Source organism: Scyliorhinus canicula, chromosome 15 (assembly GCF_902713615.1).
Source record: "Scyliorhinus canicula chromosome 15, sScyCan1.1, whole genome shotgun sequence".
Lineage (NCBI taxonomy): Eukaryota > Metazoa > Chordata > Chondrichthyes > Carcharhiniformes > Scyliorhinidae > Scyliorhinus > Scyliorhinus canicula.
Window position 1 is genome coordinate 10,264,990 of NC_052160.1, and position 18,529 is coordinate 10,283,518.

The 18,529-nt window shown below is 42.7% G+C and overlaps 1 protein-coding gene across 6 annotated transcripts in view; it reads right to left on the reverse strand.

Moving 5' to 3' along the window:
- Positions 1-5,030: 5,030 nt before the first annotated feature.
- Positions 5,031-18,529, reverse strand: part of clec16a (C-type lectin domain containing 16A) — a 303,082-nt gene continuing 289,583 nt past the window's right edge. For 5 of the 6 annotated variants that reach the window (XM_038820933.1, XM_038820930.1, XM_038820934.1 and 2 more), the window contains one exon: positions 5,031-9,683. In XM_038820933.1, coding sequence (XP_038676861.1) covers positions 9,301-9,683 — 383 coding nt within the window. In that variant the 3' untranslated portion in view covers positions 5,031-9,300. The remainder of the gene's footprint in view (positions 9,684-18,529) is intronic. The other variant, XM_038820936.1, reaches the window with a different exon arrangement.

Consider the following 18,529-nt stretch of genomic DNA (forward strand, 5'->3'; position numbering starts at 1 on the left):
TCGTGAGTGGGCCACCCGAGTGGCCCCCTTCATCTCAGTGGGCTGCAAGATTGAAACCGGGCTTGTTCACAAACCGTGATGCTCGAATAAGATTGAATCCATTTAGTACACGCCGAATATTTCATAACAAGTAAAAGGAAATGCTTAATTATTCACATATTAATAGAACTATCAAGTTCAAATGAAACATTTACACTTCAGACGCAGAGGAGCGTCCAGCTCTCACAGCCAATGTTGTGAGCAATCAACATGCACCTCACTCCACGAGCCTTTGCTTTATGTGCGTATCACTTCAGGTTACCGGTAGGAAAAAGGTCATGTGGATGGAAACCAACGGAATGTGCCAACTCTGCTTGTGGGCAAAACGTCTCGCGGGCCGCACTCTGAATCCTGATGGGCCGCACGTGGCCCCAGCTCACTGCTATAAACAGAGCACAATCCTTGTAATACCAGTTACCATTAGTACTTGGAATTAAGTTTAAAAAGTCCCCAATTGCTGATTTAAGAAACTTTGGAGGGAGTGGACAGCAAACAATTTCCATGAAATGTTAGTGTTTTGTTCAACTTAAGTTTAAAAAATGTGAAAAAAAAGCAAGCACAAAAATAGTATTTTTGCACATAATACACTACTAAATGTACTACAATAGAACTGGGGTGTGGCACTGATCTAACAGATGTTCAAGCCACTTGTGATTATCTGATTCCAAGATTGAGGGGTCAATTTTTAAACTTGCAACTGGTTTGGAGGAAGCCAGGTGGTAGGGTGGGCAGGGAATGAACTCCTTGTCCCACATGGTTGGTGACTTAAGTTGGCCGTATTTTTAAGAGGTTTCAGTACTGCTGTATCCAACTGCCCTGGACATCCTCATCACTGGTCACCCGACAGTCTAAACCTCGCTGTGTATCACTTGCTCACACGAACTGGAAGGCAGACTCTTCGTTACTCAATTGGATGTTACACTGCTCCCATCTTTAATGCTTTTACAACTCCATTGGAAGTGTTCAAAAAAGTGAAGACACTGATATTTTTAATGCCACTGTGACTTTTCTCCTGAGCTGTTTGCGCAGTTTTCTCGAGACTTTTTTTTCTTTATTTTCTTCTTCAAATTTTTTTTTAATTAAAAAAAAATAAATTTAGAGTACCAATTAAGGGGCAATTTAACGTAGCCAATCTACCTACCCTGCACATCATTTTGTGTTGCGGGGGCGAGACCCACACACACACAAGGTGGATGTGCAAACACCACACAGGCAGTGACCCGGGGCCAGGATCGAACCTGGGACCTCGGTACCGCAAGGCAGCAGTGCTAACCACTGGGCCACCGTGCCGCCCAGTTTCCTGGATATTAATCTTTCATTTCTGGAGGATTCAGGGAAGCCCTATAAAGGCCAAAGCATTTTAACTCCTGCTGATCTCACTTCCTTCTCATCGAGGACTCATAGCAAATGCCAGTAGGTGGAGATTGGGTGGCCATAACCACTGCAACCCGATAGCTACACAAGTTGGAAACGACAGCGTCCTGGTGTAACTAGGTCTGCAGTTTCCGAGGGCAGGAGTTTCTTTTGGCCTCATACCCGAGTTACTGCAGAACACTCAAGGGATTTAAGATTTAAAAAGAATAAATTTAAGAGTACCCAATTTTTTTTTTTCCAATTAAGGCCACCTGGAATGGCCACGTCCCGATTCCAAAATGGACACTCGCAAAGAGTGCAGGGAAAAATGGACAGCACTAGAGAAAACAAGCAGGTACAAGGTTACCTGTGGATTGGAACATGCAGAGCCCAGACAGAACTGAAACTACAAGCCATTAGCATAGTAATGAGTTATCTCCGGGGACAAAAGAGAAATATTCAAACAATCGGTACCAGGGCAGACTCCCCGGGGCCAGTGGAAGCTAAAACAAAGGCAGGCCAACGGTTGCCTAGGGCCCGCCCAGCGATTGGGGAACGACCCCGTTATTGAGAGAATCAATACAAACGATTGGGACATGGTCCAATTAATTGGGACCAAGTCTAGGGTCCGCCCAGAAGGGCACGAAACCCCTTGGGGTATAAAGCAGAGTCCCCAAAGTCAGTTCGCTCTCTTACTCTTCTTCGTCACATTGGCCTTTGGCTCTCAGCACGAGAGGCCCACCAAGCACCAGCCAAGTAAGTCGAAGGTCAACGCACGCTACGAGATAGACGCTCCTAGCTACTATTGTATACCAGTTCGAAGCCATAAGAACCGGACAACGGCCATTGTTCCTCTGACTGAGTGGGCCCCCAAAGCTAAGTATAGGCTTTTAGTAGTAGTTTAGTGAGTAGAGTTTGTGTATGAGTAATTATTGACTGTGTGTGTAAATAAATGTGCATTGATTTCAAACTTACTAACTGGCGTATAAAGTCATTGATCAGTATTCGGCTTTGAACCTTGTGGTGGTATCATAAAGATACCTGGCGACTCTTGAGCAAAGGTAATTAAAACAGAGCAAATTAAGGGAAAGCATAACGAGCAACAGGGATAATTTAAGGTGGCCAATCTACCTAACCTGCACATCTTTGGGTTGTGCGGGTGAAACCCACGCAAAGACGGGGAGAATGTGTAAACTCCACACGGACAGTGACCCAGAGCCGGGATCTAATTTCTAATTTACTACCTGAAAATATTTTGCCTTCTTACATGACTTGTTTGGCAGGAGACAGTAAGTGCACAGACTAGGCTCAAAGGTCACAGGCACTGTGCATCTCTGTTGGCACTTTATGATATAATCCATCTGCTTTAAATTCCCCTTGTTAGGTAAGAACTTTACTACTCACTTCATGGCTCAAGGCAATTAATTAGTGAGTAACCAGGCCCAGTTTTAATGTGCATTGCTCGACAAGATGGTCTGAGCACTCCTGGATGATCGCAAAGAAGGGGGAAAATCCAGCAGGATTCTCACTCCCAGTTATCCAGTGATTCCTGCTGTGGGAAAAGGATTGGGCACAGCTGTAATGTCCTCACTGTCAAATAGCGAGTCAGCATTACGATCAATGCTCATAACATTAGTAGCACCCCGCGGACAAGTACCAAACGATGCTCAGCACACCTGAAACTGTACCCTAGCAAAGAATCAATAGCTGCAATGGAGGAGGAAAAACCCTTTTGAATATGGTTTTGGTATGACTCTTTAAGGGGGAGTTTAAATAGTCTTCTGCATCGCATACATAGTGTAGGAGTGAGTGAAACACACCAATCCCATCATATAATTTAGAAAACGTTTGATGCAAATTCAGATAAACGATTAGAGGGTTTTTGGAGCTTCACTGGAGTTCATGGTGCCACCCTGAACTCTTGATTGAGTTATCATCTTTGAGAGTCACACAACGTCCCACAGCTTTGCACAAAAAATGTACACTAACATTTTCGGTGTGCCCTATTTAACTACCTGAAAAAATTTTGCCTTCTTACATGACTTGTTTGGCAGGAGACAGTAAGTGCACAGACTAGGCTCAAAGGTCACAGGCCTGAAATGTTAACTGCTTCCCTCCCCATAGATGGTACCAGTTGAGTGTTTCCAGCCTTCTGTTTCATTTCAGATTTCTAGCATCTGCAGTATTTTGGTTTTGTGTTGTTCTTGGGTGTATTGTCTTTAGTGATGGATTCCCCAATAGACAATGCTGACGGTGAATCAGAGGATACACCTCTATTTTGGCAGGAACATCATAAACTATAACACATTGCCACATAGCATATCTCCTGTCATACTGTTCCTGCAGTAATCTTTTTCTAATAAATTTAGAATACCCAACTCACTTTTCCAATTAAGGGGCACTTTAGTGTGGCCAATCCACCTACCCTGCACATCTTTGGGTTGTGGGGTGAAACCTACGCAGACACGGAGACAATGTGCAAACTCCACATGGACAGTGACCCAGAGCTGCGATCGAACCTGGGACCTTGGTGCCGTGAGGCAGCAAGGCTAACCCACTGCTCCACAGAGTTGCCCTAACAGAAAAGTAAACTTGCTGTAACCGACTCTCCACTTGTCACCCTTCACAGCGCAATCTGACCCACACCAAGTGATGCTCACCTAAACTTGCAGTCTAACCCCTGTGGACCTGAGCTAGTGCACAGTTCCTCAATGTCTCCAATTTAAAATTCTCATCTTAGTTATCAAATGTCACATGGCCTCACTCCCCCCAAATCCCATGGCTTTCACAAGCCCTACAACCTTCCAAAAATCTGCTTTTCACCAAAGCTGACCTCTGGTGCATACCTCAATCCCAATCGCAGGCCGTCTTTTCCTGGGTCTTGGCATAAAATTCCGGACTAAACTTTTCCCTAAACCTCACTTTCTCGCTGTCTTTTTAAAAAATAAATTTAGAGTACCCAATTCATCTTTTCCAATTAAGGGGCAATTTAGTGTGGCCAATCCACCTACCCTGCAGATCTTTGGGTTGTGGGGGCGAAACCCACACAAACACGGGGAGAATGTGCAAACTCCACACGGACAACGACCCAGAGCCAGGATCGAACCTGGGACCTTGGCGCTGTGACACAGCTAATCACTGTGCCACGGTGCTGCCCACTTCCTCGCTCTCTTAAAACACCTTTCCTAAAATCTACTTTGTCGACCAGGCTTTTAATCACCCCTCCTACTGGCTGCCTTCACACTTCTGATATTAGATTGTTTATCTGTAGTGCATCTTTATTGACATGTGTTGGAAGTTTTCTAAACTCAGCTATACTGCAACCTGCTTGGAATTATTGGCATGGGTTAACTTTATTTCTCTCCGACTTCCGTTGGCGGCCGTGGAATGAGTGGTCGCCCATTTGGTAGCTCCCGCTCGAGGTAGATTTTCTCAGTCCTTCCCCACCCGAACTGTATGGTGATTGAGGGCAAAAGGTGCATACATGTAAAAATGGCCTCACTGCAAACCGCAACGCAGCCACTGCCAATCTTCCCCACGAGGCATTATTAGCCAACTAATTTGATTGCACAGTCAACAGACAACATATTGAATGGATTAGCTAGCTCGAGCTGGGAGCAAAAAAATGAACACATTTGAAATGCAAAAGAAAACTTACATTTATTGCCATTGCTTAGATGACAAACAGGTTACATTTGTATGTTTTCCTGTTGTGTCTCTCTTCGTGCATTGTGGAATATCCGAGTCACACAACTCCTGCCTGTGTACCTGAGCTCATAGTGCAAACACAAGCCTAAGTCTGAAAGGAACCTTCATTTTCAAAACAAAAAGAGAAAGTTTCCACTTATACATACACAGCAAACGACTTGGTTAAAACATAATGCAAATTTTCCAATATACATAGTTTATAATTTCTTTTACACTTCTCCATTCAGGTAAGTGCCATAACGAAACCCCATCCAGTTTGAAATACTGCACTGTAACTAAAATGGCATTAATGTAAATATAGTATTGCTTAATCTGAAGTAAAGAAAGTTTTTTTTTAAAGAATCTACACAGAATGTTTTATTTACAATGATTCTTTTTATCTATCATACAAAACTCGTTGAATGCTGAGAAAATGTGTTCTGTACATTAAGTCCATTTGCTGCACTAATATATCCTTTCCTGTGCAACAGTGAAATACATTCTGTATACTGCCTGTGCACTGTTTCTTACAGTGTTACTCAATGCAGTGAAGGGGGCGTGAATGGTCCTAAATTCATATTTGCTGTTGCAAATTCAGTACACGCCATACTAGGGATGCCTAGGAAAGCCTTCATGAATGAAATGCCGCACATCAAGCTCTGCAACTAATTTTATTGATGTAAAGACGCGTCGATATTTCTCCCGGGAGGAAAATGCACCTTTTTTTTTTGATCAGTGGCCGAATAAGTTATATTCAACCTTGTTCAGCTAAATCTTCGGTGAATCTCTTTATCTGGTGGCTGGTCGAATCCAAGAAACCCAGTTAAATAGTTAATACCAACAATCTATGCTACCCCGCGAGGCAGCAGAAATCCAAATTGGCCCATCTCCTTCCTGCCAGGAGGTTAAGATACTGCGGGACGCGTCTTTAACCCACGTGAAGAATTATTTGGCAGAAATGGTTCTTCGCGTCTGTACTAAATATGTATCTGCCCAGTTCGCTCCTAAAGGGGTATTTTGCTTTAATCCAGCTTTCTTCCATAACTGCAGCTCTTCCATTAGTTAGTATTTTTTGGTGATCACCAATGTTTGTCTAAGAAATTTAAGATCAGATATACAACAGCTTTATAATTTGCACAGTTGCCATTAAAGATTCAGTATCGGTATAAGTAACTGAGAGGCTATAATCCAGTGGGCATTCTGAACTTCAATCAAGTTGTCAACTTGCATATTACTACTCTGATAGCAACAAACCTAAAAGGGAAAATTAGTTTTGTTTTACTTGTCACATGCTTGACTTGTTCGTTCCAGTTGTCTGATCATTTGAGTGACAATTATTGTTAAAACTACATGCTTTTCTACACCGATCTTGGCCTCCGCTATCTGCCTACCGTTAAAGTTTCACAATGTTTATTTAACCCTATACTCAAGTGACGAGGCTATGCCAAAAAGGCTGTAAAGTTGTACATCCGGTCTATCCACCATTGTATGGGTATGTGGAATGAAAATGTTCATGTGAATGTGCTCCAGTGGCCTGGCAGAATAGGAGCTTGTTCCTTGGTCACCTTATTCCGTTTTCCACTTGAGCGAATAGTGAGCAGTGATCAGTTAAATGCTCTGATAGGCAGATAGACCGTAGGCAACAATGCCATTGCTATTAACACTGAGCACATGCTGTCGTTACAGATTTTGAGCTGAATTTTCCTATGGAAAACAGTTGAATTGGGGAAATTAATCAAGGATGTTTTACACCCCTCCATTGAAGCATGTGCGCAGTGTAAACATAGGGAGCTTGGGTCATAGGGGGTGATTTCAGAAGCTTTGTGGACTCACTGACAAAGTGAAGTGAGTTTTCTATGTGATAAAATAGCCTGTGGAATTTTAAGATTCTGGTATTATTGTTTTTAAGAATATTCTTTACAAAGAGTGACTAAGTCAGCTCAATATAACTGTGACACTATATTCTGCAATGTACAACCACAGTATCAGTGGAGGTGAGCCAGATGCTAACTGTGCAGAGTAATGAACACTGACAATATCTGGTTACCGTTACACTACATTGAGGGCTACTCTAGTGAACAATTTAAATTATAGTTCAGCTTCTGAAATATCATCTGCAACATGCAGTAGTGTCCAGCAAAGAAAAACATTCAAAACATAAGTGGAACAATCTATTTTCGTAACGTCAGAGCTAACCAGGGTGTCTGGAAAAGAGGACAGGTTGCTCATAAATATTAATAAGCTTTCCGTAATCGGCAAGATTGCCACTAAAGACCGATAACTAGGACAACTGAGCTTTCTGGACTGTAGCAGTATATCAGATTACAGTACACCAAAATTCTAATGTCAAAACATTCCAGAGTTAAATATGCCAATAAGATTGTTGTTTCCTTATATATTTTAACCACATGGATCTTCTGACTTTACAGATAAGATCAGTCGCACGTTCCCATTCTGTGGGCAGGTTACTTTGTTTTTACTATTCATCTTATTGGAATTGCATTTTGCCTATTTTATTACATATCGTCCATCTATTATAATTGAGAACTAACTATCTTGCGCATTTTTTGATCTTGCTTTGATTTTGTTCGAAGTAGGAACTAATGCAACATGTCGACACCCAGGTAGGTGACTGACGGCTAATTATAAATATAAGCTCTTTTCGTCATCTGTCCATGATTTTCAATCTCATCAGCATTAATCCCAAAAGTTAAAATGGAGCAGATCCTACAGGGGAAACTGCGGACAAGCCAATCAGTTTGGGGGGGGGAGGGGGGAAATGAGGCAAAACGATGTCCATGTGTAACTGCAGGATCACTGGTGAGCCAAACTGAAACTTGGGTTTGATTTGTTCTTTTTTTCTTGAATTGAACAAGGTTAATCCAAAGGTTTGCGCTTCTGGAGAGGTCCAAAATAGTCCTCTTTTTGTAAAGCACCATTTTCCACATGCAGTTGTCTTAATAATGGTGTGCATGGCCTCAGTAAGAGCTCAGTTTCTTAGTTTATCCCATTTCTCACCCATCTGTTCTCTAGTTAAGAGGCCATGGATAACTTTAAAAAAAAAATGCAAAATACCTGACCATTCCAGCGATCGCAGAAGTGGATGTTTGCAGCACACAAGGAATATTCAATAATTTTCCTTCTGTGGAAAGGTAACAGGCCTTTTACTTGGTATTGTCCTTCTTCACCCACAAGTTTCATTGCCCAATGATTTTGGAACACATACTCCTCCACTGGCAGAATATGCATGGCTGATGTCTGATGGTCTGAAATGATGGTGTGTGAACATGCAACCACCCCTGGCTGACTTGCAGAAGTCCCAAAATGCTCATGTTATCCAGCTTCCTGGGCAGGTTTGGGAGTTGATGGGATAATTCTCCAGCAAACACCCAAATTTTAAAGCTTCCAGAAGCAACCTCCACACATCGTATTTCTACTATTGACATATCCTAAAACCGGATGACAGTGCTGTTCCTGCTAGTGATACCTGTAGCAACAAGTATTTTAGTCTTTAAACTTTATAAAACTTTTTCATCTCTGAATTTGTTACATGTATAAATCGTTAAATATTGTAATAAAAAACTATGTGTGGCAGATAAATGTTCAAGTGCAATTAGTGAAACACGTTTGAGGTCTATTTAAAATGAATTAAAATTTGTGAGTCAATCTATTTGGTGCATCTATTCTTACCTAGCTGCGATGGGGGGTAAGTTGTGTTTCATTTCATTTTTGAATCTGCGAAGTTAATGGATTTTAATTAACACAATTATTCAGGTGGGGTAAAGTGGTAAAACAACTAAATTTTCAAACTGTAGTTTCATAAAATAGTTCATCTCGTCGGATATGAATTGAGTGAATGTAGTGATATAATGTACATGGCAGGAAAAACAGAGGTTTGGGTTGTACATATTTGTAAAGGGCAGATAGAACCGTGGTCTCACCCACTCCATCTGAGTCAGTCACAGTGCTTTACTAGGCTTCAGTAGTAAAAGACAAATGTACATAACGTAGATTTCTCTGTCAGCTGTAGCTCCACAGTAACTGTAGGAGCAAGGTTTCCTCGTTACAGAATCTACAGAAACTTGCAAACAATTATTCTACTTTGTTGGGCCCCACAGATCTACTAGCTTCTCTGTTTGAAGACTGTAGGTTTTAATTTCCTTGCTTTACAAGCCTGCCTCACTCTACATAAATCTAGCTGGAATAAAGGTTGCGTTGTGTTCATTGTGAGGGGTTTGCCGCTGGCTCCGTTGCTTCAGACTCCTCATTTTCTTTAGCATCTTTTTGTTTTGTCCCATTGGATATGGTGGGTGGCTGGGTTAAAGTGCTCACACTCCGGATTTGCTGCTCGTCAGTAGGTGGTAGGAGTGTTAATGACTCCACGCTCAATGTGTCCGTGTTGTCATCTGAAATGAGGGATATGGTTGGTTGGTGGGCTGGAGTCAGACTTGGTGCCAGGTTAGTCACTCCAGGTTCAGTACTGCTGGGCAGATGGTCTCTGCTTCGGCCACTCTCTGCTGGAGGTGGCGAAGAATGGGCTTCCTTGACCAACCCCACTTCATCTGGAAAGGTCAAATGGGACTGCTCTTGAATGTCGGATCCATCTAATGTTAAAGAAAGAGAGTTTGTAACTCATTTTCATTCAGCAAAATTCCAACTTAAATTGCGCATTTCAAATATACACTATTGAAGACTTCTGGCTTCTTTTGAATGGCGTTTTATTATTTTTCTATTTAATTAATAGCCACAAATCTTAATTTGGAAATCCCGGAATTGCAAGTATACAGGAGTATTTACTAAACATTTTAAGAACTTTTATCTGTTTTAACAGAAAGGGGACAGATAAAGGCCTGAAACATTCCAGCAATTATAGAATCATAGAATTTACAGTGCAGAAGGAAGCCATTCGGCTCATCGAGACGGCACCGGCCCTTGGAAAGAGCACCCTACTTAAACCCACACCTCCATTCTATCCCCGTAATCCCACCATCCTCTTTGGACGCTCAGGGCAATTTATCATGGCCGATCCACCTAACCTGCACATCTTTGGAATGTGGGAGAAAACCGGAGCACCCGGAGGAAACCCACGCAGACACGGGGAGAACGTGCAGACTCCGCACAGACAGTGACCCAAGCCGGGAATCGAATCTGGGACCCTGGCGCTGTGAAGCAATTGTGCTATCCACTGTGCTACCGTGTCGGCATTCATCAGAATTACAGAGGATCCCCGAGATCGTGGCCAAGCACCCAAGGGGCAACTACAACATCAGAATTTTCAAAAAGAACACTTACATAATTTACACTTTATATCCTTCACATTTAAACACCCAGTTCCTTAATCAATTATCAATTCTATTCCTAAGGTTTTCAGTTGATATGTAATAAGGAAATTTATTAACATTTGATTTAATCTCAAAAGGCTTCATTTTACATTCGCATTGAATTTCCCTGCAAGATAAAAAAAAAAGCAAAATTAATGACAGCAAGGCAGAAGAAAAAAAATTAGCAATAGACAACATAGAAAAGCAAAAGTACAGAAGGTGAAACATGAAGATGACTTATTCAAGCAATGTGTGAACTAATGCCCAAGATAAATTTGTTACAAGATGTTAGCGTGACAAAAATGTGATTTTATTTTCACATGCAGGTATGAATTCCCTCTATTTTCACCTCTTCTCTCCAGTCACAAACCTACCAAGCCAGTTGCTGCAAACTGCACAATAATGAGCTGACGATGATTCCCCCATTCCCTCTGCCTGGCATTCCCCTGGTTCCTCTCCACTGCTGCCAGGCAGGGAAGAGAAAATCTACAGAACGAGCGTTTGAATTTGCATCTGATATACCTCAATGCATGTGATACTGTCCTGAAACGGAAACATTTGAAGCTGTCCAATGTGTACACTCGGATTGCTTTAAATGCTGCAAACAGCTTAAGGCTAAACAGACCATCATGTTCCTGAGGTCGGGTTAAATCGGCTGGAAACTACAACCGCTGAACAAATAATCTTAACGAGGTTAAATGTGCCTTTCAACATTCCAAATAGATAACAATCCTCGGGGGCAAATACTGTAGCATCCAGTGAAGGGGAAAGGTGTTAAATAAGCAAAATATTAACTAAGTTTAAGGAACTTCCCTTTCCACTACATCCTTCCTGCAGCTGGGAGGGATGAGGTACCTGACTATTACATTTCTCCATTTATATGACCCCAAGACAAGACACCCTGAGATAGCACAACTTGAATCAAATAACCTGACCAGAGAGAACATTTTAAAACTGTCAACCGACCAAGTGGTGTGATAGGTAGCAGTATTCCTGGAGTTTGGGCATTCTGGTTGGATGTCAAGTATACAGACAAAAATCCAGGTTGGATGCAAGGAATGAAGTGGATATTCTGGCTATGACACCGAGCCAATCCAGGGTTCATCTTTTATACACTAGTTCAAATCTAGCCAAGATGCATTTTCAGAATGAGTTTTGGCAACGTAATGAAACAGAAAATCCCCCTTTTTACTTTTCTGTCAAGCCTGACAGTTAGTGAGCAAACAAGGATTCATTGAAAATGCCTCAATTCCCATTAACAATGTACAGTACCTCCCTTACATTTACTAATAGCCAAAATAGCCAGTGCAAACAATACAAATTCAATCAAGGTAAACACCAAACTCAATTTCGATAATAAGGTCCTGGACTCTTTTTGGATCAGTTGAACCGATGAATGGGCGTTTTAAGGTCTTTCGCTCCCATCTTTGTTTTTAAAGTTCTGCTAACTTTTGATCTGCTCATCAATCATGGTTAAAAACTACTCTAGGTTTTATTTCTTAATCCATAGAACAAGCTCTCTGAAGTTGGTGCATAGTTTCAAGAGTTACACTGCTTGAAGATGAAACTGTGAATTGCAGGCTGGTAGATTGGTTCGGTTGCTATAAGAACATTTGAAATAGAGCAGAAAAAGAGAGAGAGGTACGCCACCCAGACCCCCCTAACCCAATAACCTGGATTTTGCTGTAAATCAAAACTCTGCCTGACTCAGCCTGGAATACGTCCAACAACTCAATCTTCATTGCTGAGGCAAAGAATTCCAAAGATTATTGAAACTCAGAAGTAGCCCCTCGTTGCATTTTGTAGTAAATGTGCATTGACACGAGGCAGAATCTTCTTGTGTCAGGGATCCCAACAACACAGGTCACAGTGTGCTGCACGTCTGATCAAGGGCGGAGAGGCTGGACACATGCGATCGTGCAATGGCCAACCAATTAGATATGCAGAAGCGAGAGACCTGGTTAATCATGCAATGGGGTAGGGCAGGAAGTCACAGGCCTCGCTGTTGTTGAAGGTCAAGACACCATATTTAAATTCCCTCCAGACAAGCAGTCACTCCCCAACATCAGTCAGGCTACTCATGAGGAGTTTGTAATCCCTGGCGATGCTGTGACCACCCCCACGCACCACCAGAATGCTGGAACTGCCTCCCATTACTCTCGACCTGCCACTCACCATCTTCGACCCTCCCACTATCACTGACCTGCCATCTACTACTTTCAATTCTCAGGATTTCACCGCTGACCTTTCCTGGAGAACCCCTGAAATCCTACTCACGAATAACCTACTGTCTGTAGACACTGAACTTTCCTGTACAGTCCAGTTTCCTCCCAATGTGCTACAAGAACCTTTGAGGGCAGCACGGCGGCACAGTGGTTAGCCCTGCTGCCTCACGGCGCCGAGGTCCCAGGTTCGATCCCGGCTCTGGGTCACTGTCCGTGTGGAGTTTGCACATTCTCCCCGTGTTTACGTGGGTTTCACCCCCACAACCCAAAGACGTGCAGAGTAGGTGGATTGGCCACGCTAAATTGCCCCTTAATTTGAAAAAAAAATGAATTGGGTACTCTAAATTTAAAAATTAAAAACAAAAAGAACCTTTGTAGGGCTTCCGCCTTGTCCCAGTCCACCTTACTGCATCACTGCCTCCTCTGCCCGGTTCAATAAAGCTCCTCAAACAAGAAAAGCAGCTCCTACCCAGTCCAAATGCACCAGGCTGACCATCTCTAGTGATGCATTCCCACCCGTAATTGGTAGTGAGTCTGAAACACGTTTCTTGTTTGCTGCTTATTTAATTCTAAAGATAAACTTTAATCTGGCAAATCTGCTTGCATGGAACGTTCATGTCCTAAAAAGAGATTCCCGAAGCTTACCAACAGGAAGCATGATCCACCTTCAATTCGTCACCAAATTAATAATTAACTTGCATCCCACCATCAGTAGGTTGACATTGTGCCTCCTGTTGAATTACGTGCCCCTGCCCTCCTCATTTCCTGCTGCTGGGAGCTTTACAAGTTGCACCCCATTCTCTCTGCATCTGCCACCTCAAGCCCCCTCAGAACCGTTAATGTTTCAAAAAGACCACCTCATTCTTCAAAACTCAAAGAAGAATTGGCCCAATCTGCTCAACCTTTCCATATAAGGCAATCCCTCATCTCAAGAACCAACCCAGTAAGTCTTCTCTGAATTGCCTCCAATGCAAGTATACCCCATCCTTAAATAAGGAGATCCAAATCATACACAGCGCTCCATAGGTGTGGCCTCACTAATTCCTTGTACAGTTATAAGACTTCCCTACTTTTACACACAATTCCCATTACGATAAAGATCAACATTCCTTAATTATTTGCCATGCCTCCATGTTAATATTCTGATTAGTGTACAAGATTCCCCATACATTGTAGCATTTCACAGTTTCATTCCTTTTAAATAATATTCTGCTTTTCTAATCTTCCCACCAACGTGGACAACATCACATTTTTTCACATTAGACTCCATCTGCCAAACGTTTACCCATTCACTTCAAATATCCATATTCCTTCATATCCTCTGAATTCATCAAAACTTGCTTTCCTTCCCATCATTGTATCAGCAAATCTGGCGACAAGACACTCGATCATTTATCCGTCATTAATATTGTTTATACAAAGTCAAAGTCCCGGCACAGACCCCTGTGGCACTCCACCTGAAAACAGGTGAATCACTCAGTTCCAGGAAATCACTGTAGGAGCTCCTCAGAGTAGTGCTATAAACCCAACCACCTTCAGCTGCTTCATCAATGATCTTTCTTTCATTGTAATGTCAGAAGTGCGGGTGGTTGGTGATCATTGAACAGTGTTCAGTACCATTTGCAACCCCTCAAGATACTGAAGCAGTCTGTGTCCATGTGCAGTCATACCTGGACAACAGTTAAGCTGATAGGTGGTAAGTAACATTCATGTCACACAAGTGTCTGACACTAAACATTTCCAACAAGAGAATCCAACCGTCTCCCCATGACCTTCAATGGCATTACCGTCATTGAATCCCCCATTCACCAGGTATCTAAATACTGTGGCTACAAGAGCAGATCAGAGGCTGGGCAAGTAACTCATCTCTTGACTCCTCAAAGCCTGTACATCATGAGGTCAGGTCAGGAGTGTGGAAGAATAATTTCCACTTGCCTGGGTGAATTCTGTTCCAACACCACTCAAGAAGCTCTACGTTATCCAGAACAAAGCAGCCCAATTGATCGCACTCCATCCACCACCTTAAAAATTCTCTCCCTCCGCCACTGACACACAGTATACAAGATGCACTGCAGCAACTCGCACTTTCCAAACACCCGAACTCTACCACTTTGACGGACAAGGGCAACAGACACATGGGAACACCACCACCTGCAAATTTCCCTCCACTTCACTGTTCCCCACTGTTGCTGGATCAGATAGGTGTATCTGCACCACATGGATTTCAGCAGCTCAAGGCCGTAGCCTTGTTGAGTTATGAAACAACTCTTTCCTATGTCTGCCATTGCTCATCGACCTTTTTACCTTTTAATCTATTTCTCGTCCAATCTAGTCAACTCTACAATCATAACTTTTTTGTTTGCCTTTATTTAAGTTCAAGAAACTAGTTTCAGACCCAAAGTTCCTTCCCCTAAAATTCCAAATGTTATGATCACTCTTACCTTTAGGGTGCTTTATAATGACATCTTTAATGAATGCTCTTGTTATACATTACCAGGTCTAAGATAGCCTGCTCTCTCGTTGATTCGAGAATGTATCATTCTAAGAAACTGTCACAAATACATTCTATGAACTCATTCACAAGGCTACCTTTGTCAAATTTGATTAATTAAATCTATAGGAGGATTAAAATCATCCTCAATTATTACAGTACCTTTCTCATAGCCCCCAATTTTATTGATTTATACTTTGTCCTGCAGTACTTTTAGGGGGTCTATAACCTACTCCCACTTATTTCCCTTGGTATGTATCTCCAATTCAAATGGGTTCTACTTCTTGATCTTCTGTGCAAAGATCATTACTCAGTACTGTACTAAGCTCATTCTCTCTCAACAGAGCTATCTAACCCAACTCGCCTTTCCTTTTTTTCTATCCTCCCGAAATGTTGGATAACATTGAATGTTCAGTCCTCACCTTTGGCCACTTTGCAACTACATCTGTGTAATGACTATCATTTAATACCCATTCATTTCAATTTCTGCTACCAATTCATCCATCTATGTGTATGGAAATAGAGCCTATAATTCTACTTTATAAAAAAACATTTTTCCATATTCTATTTGCTGCTGCACTTTTATGTCTGTAGACTCTGTCCCTTCATGTCCCACTTTGGGTATCATTCCCTGCATCGCTAACCTACATAATTGACTTGGTTTTTCTCGTAACTTTCTAAATCTCATGTGAATCTTTCTCCAACTTAATTTAGTTTAGTTATTAGCAAAATAGTGCAATACCAAATAAGAAAACCAGTGGCTGAATTCTCACCTCCATTTGGGAGGGTTTGAGGAAGGGAGAGATGTCATTTTGTATGGTTTCCCATGACCATGTCTGCCCATCCGGCTACAACCAAGACCAAGGCCAAATGTGGCCCCTTGGAGGGGATTCCCCTCCAAATGGTGGCCAGGTAGCTGTGGCCATTTTAAAAATGGAACACTTAAAACTGGCCAACTGCAACGGCATGCCAGAACTCCTTCTATGCTTGAGGGTTTCCAATTGGCCCTCCAGCTCAGTGAGCCCGAGCTCCATCCTAATTTGGATGCTAAGCGCACCCTCTGCCCAATTCAGATAAGATGTGGAGATGCCGGCGTTGGACTGGGGTGAGCACAGTAAGAAGTCTTACAACACCAGGTTAAAGTCCAACAGGTTTGTTTCAAACACTAGCTTTCGGAGCACTGCTCCGAAAGCTAGTGTTTGAAACAAACCTGTTGGACTTTAACCTGGTGTTGTAAGACTTCTTACCTAATTCAGATAAAATCAATAACTGGTGACTGCTCCTGACAGTGTGGGGTTGGAACCTCCATTTGATCCCAACATTGGAATCCTGATCTAAAACCCCAAATTCCTGCCCCAAGCTACTTTCATAGAAGAATAAAAAATTAAGATCACGAAGTGGGACAGTTGAGATTGGTATTAAAATATATATGCAGTATATATATGAATAAACTTCGAATTGGCTCAAGGGGCATGATGGGATACTTGACATTCTGGAGGGGAACAATAGCCACTGCTCACAGCTGTGCAAATGTGTAGAGGAAATTCAATTCCAACAGGACAGGAAGATTTTGTGTTGTGTAGCTCACTGATCAAATAAACTCAATAGGTGATCTATATATAGCATATTAAAAAAAAAAATTTAGAGTACCAAACTATTTTTTTCCCCAATTAAGGGGCAATTTAGCGCGGCCAATCCACCTAACCTGCATACCTTTGAGCTGTGGGGGTGAAACCCACGCAGACACGGGGAGAATGTGCAAACTCCACACGGACAATAACCCAGGGCCGGGATTTGAACCCGGGTCCTCAGCGCCGCAGTCCCAGTGCTAACCACTGCGCCACCATGCTGCCTTTGTATATAGTCTATTAATCAGTCATTGGTGACTATTTAATGAGATCCTGCAGTGATCAGCAACTATTAACAAGGACGAGTAGCAATGTTTTAAAGAAATAATATTTATAATTCTACAACTGCAAACTTTTGAGAGGTTCTCCTTGGAAGACTCAGGAGTTCTTGTCGGAATGTTCGAATAAAGGTCCTTCACTTACTTGAACCTCGCGGAGTCCAGAGTGGGAGAGTGGCGCGTGGCGCAGTGGTTAGCACTGCTGCTTCACAACACGGAGGACCCGGGTCACTGTCTGTGTGGAGTTTGCACATTCTCCCCGTGTCTGCGTGGGTCTCACACCCACAACCCCAAGATGTGCAGGGTAGGTGGATTCGCTACGCTAATTTAAAAAAAAAATTCAGAGTGGGAGCAAGACCCACGCAAACACAGGGAGAATGTGCAAACTCCACATGGTCAACGACCCAGAGCTGGAACCGAACCCAGGACCCCGGCGCCGTGAGGCGGCAGAGCCGGAACCGAACCCGGGACCCCGGCGCCGTGAGGCGGCAGAGCCGGAACCGAACCCGGGACCCCGGCGCCGTGAGGCGGCAGCGCCAACCACTGCACCACCGTGCCACCCAGGGTACTCAGAGTCTGGAGCGGGTGCTTTTCCACACCGCAATCAAAAGGAAAATCAGCATCATACTTGATAACACAGCCAAGTTCAGCTTCAGTCATTGTCTTCCTAACATACTTTGTGTTATAGGTGATAACTCTTGAATATTGAAACTAGTAGAATGTACATTCATCCCAAATTAATAATTTATAACCTTGACTGCACAGAAAGTCATCCAGGAGCTAAGTGCTCCACGGCAGAGACAGAAGAGTGGGAACGATGGACAAAAATCATCCTGGCCTATTTGCAATTGCATCTAACAGCAGGACTGATGGCACATTTTCTGAGGCTGATTACCACCCATCAAGGTGAGAGAATGGTCCCCAGGAAATGTGTTCTGTGGAACAACATAATTTGTGGCACCATCACGTCAATGACTTGAACATAACTATGTAACCACATTGCAGAAATTCTACCTGCTGAAATAGTGAAGCTCGTTGACTAACAAACTCCTGTCAAGCTGATTTTTAACTGGACCTTTTCCTGAACACCCTTCACATACTGCTGCGTATTCCTAGACATACCAGCCGTAAGAGTAACACTCACTAGCCCAAATCCAAGACCACAATCTAATCATTACTTTGAGTTTTGTGCATCGTGTGGTAAGTTTTCGAAACAATGGGTGCTGAATGGATCAGCTTTGTGGGCACATTTTTCAGCTGCAGGCTAACTTCCGGTCATTGCTTCAGATAGTTAAAAGAATCCTCCGACACCTCTCTTCTCGTTTAAATAGTTTTCCTGCTGGATCTGTTGCACTTGAGAATCATTTTTAAAACCTCCTCACTTAGCACTGTTAAGTCTGACATCACACTGTCTTTACAGGCAGTTTCAGACAACTGGATGCAGTACTTGTTGCGGCATTTCGTGGGGTTTGCACTCTTATTACTGTCACGGCCATTTTAACCCTTG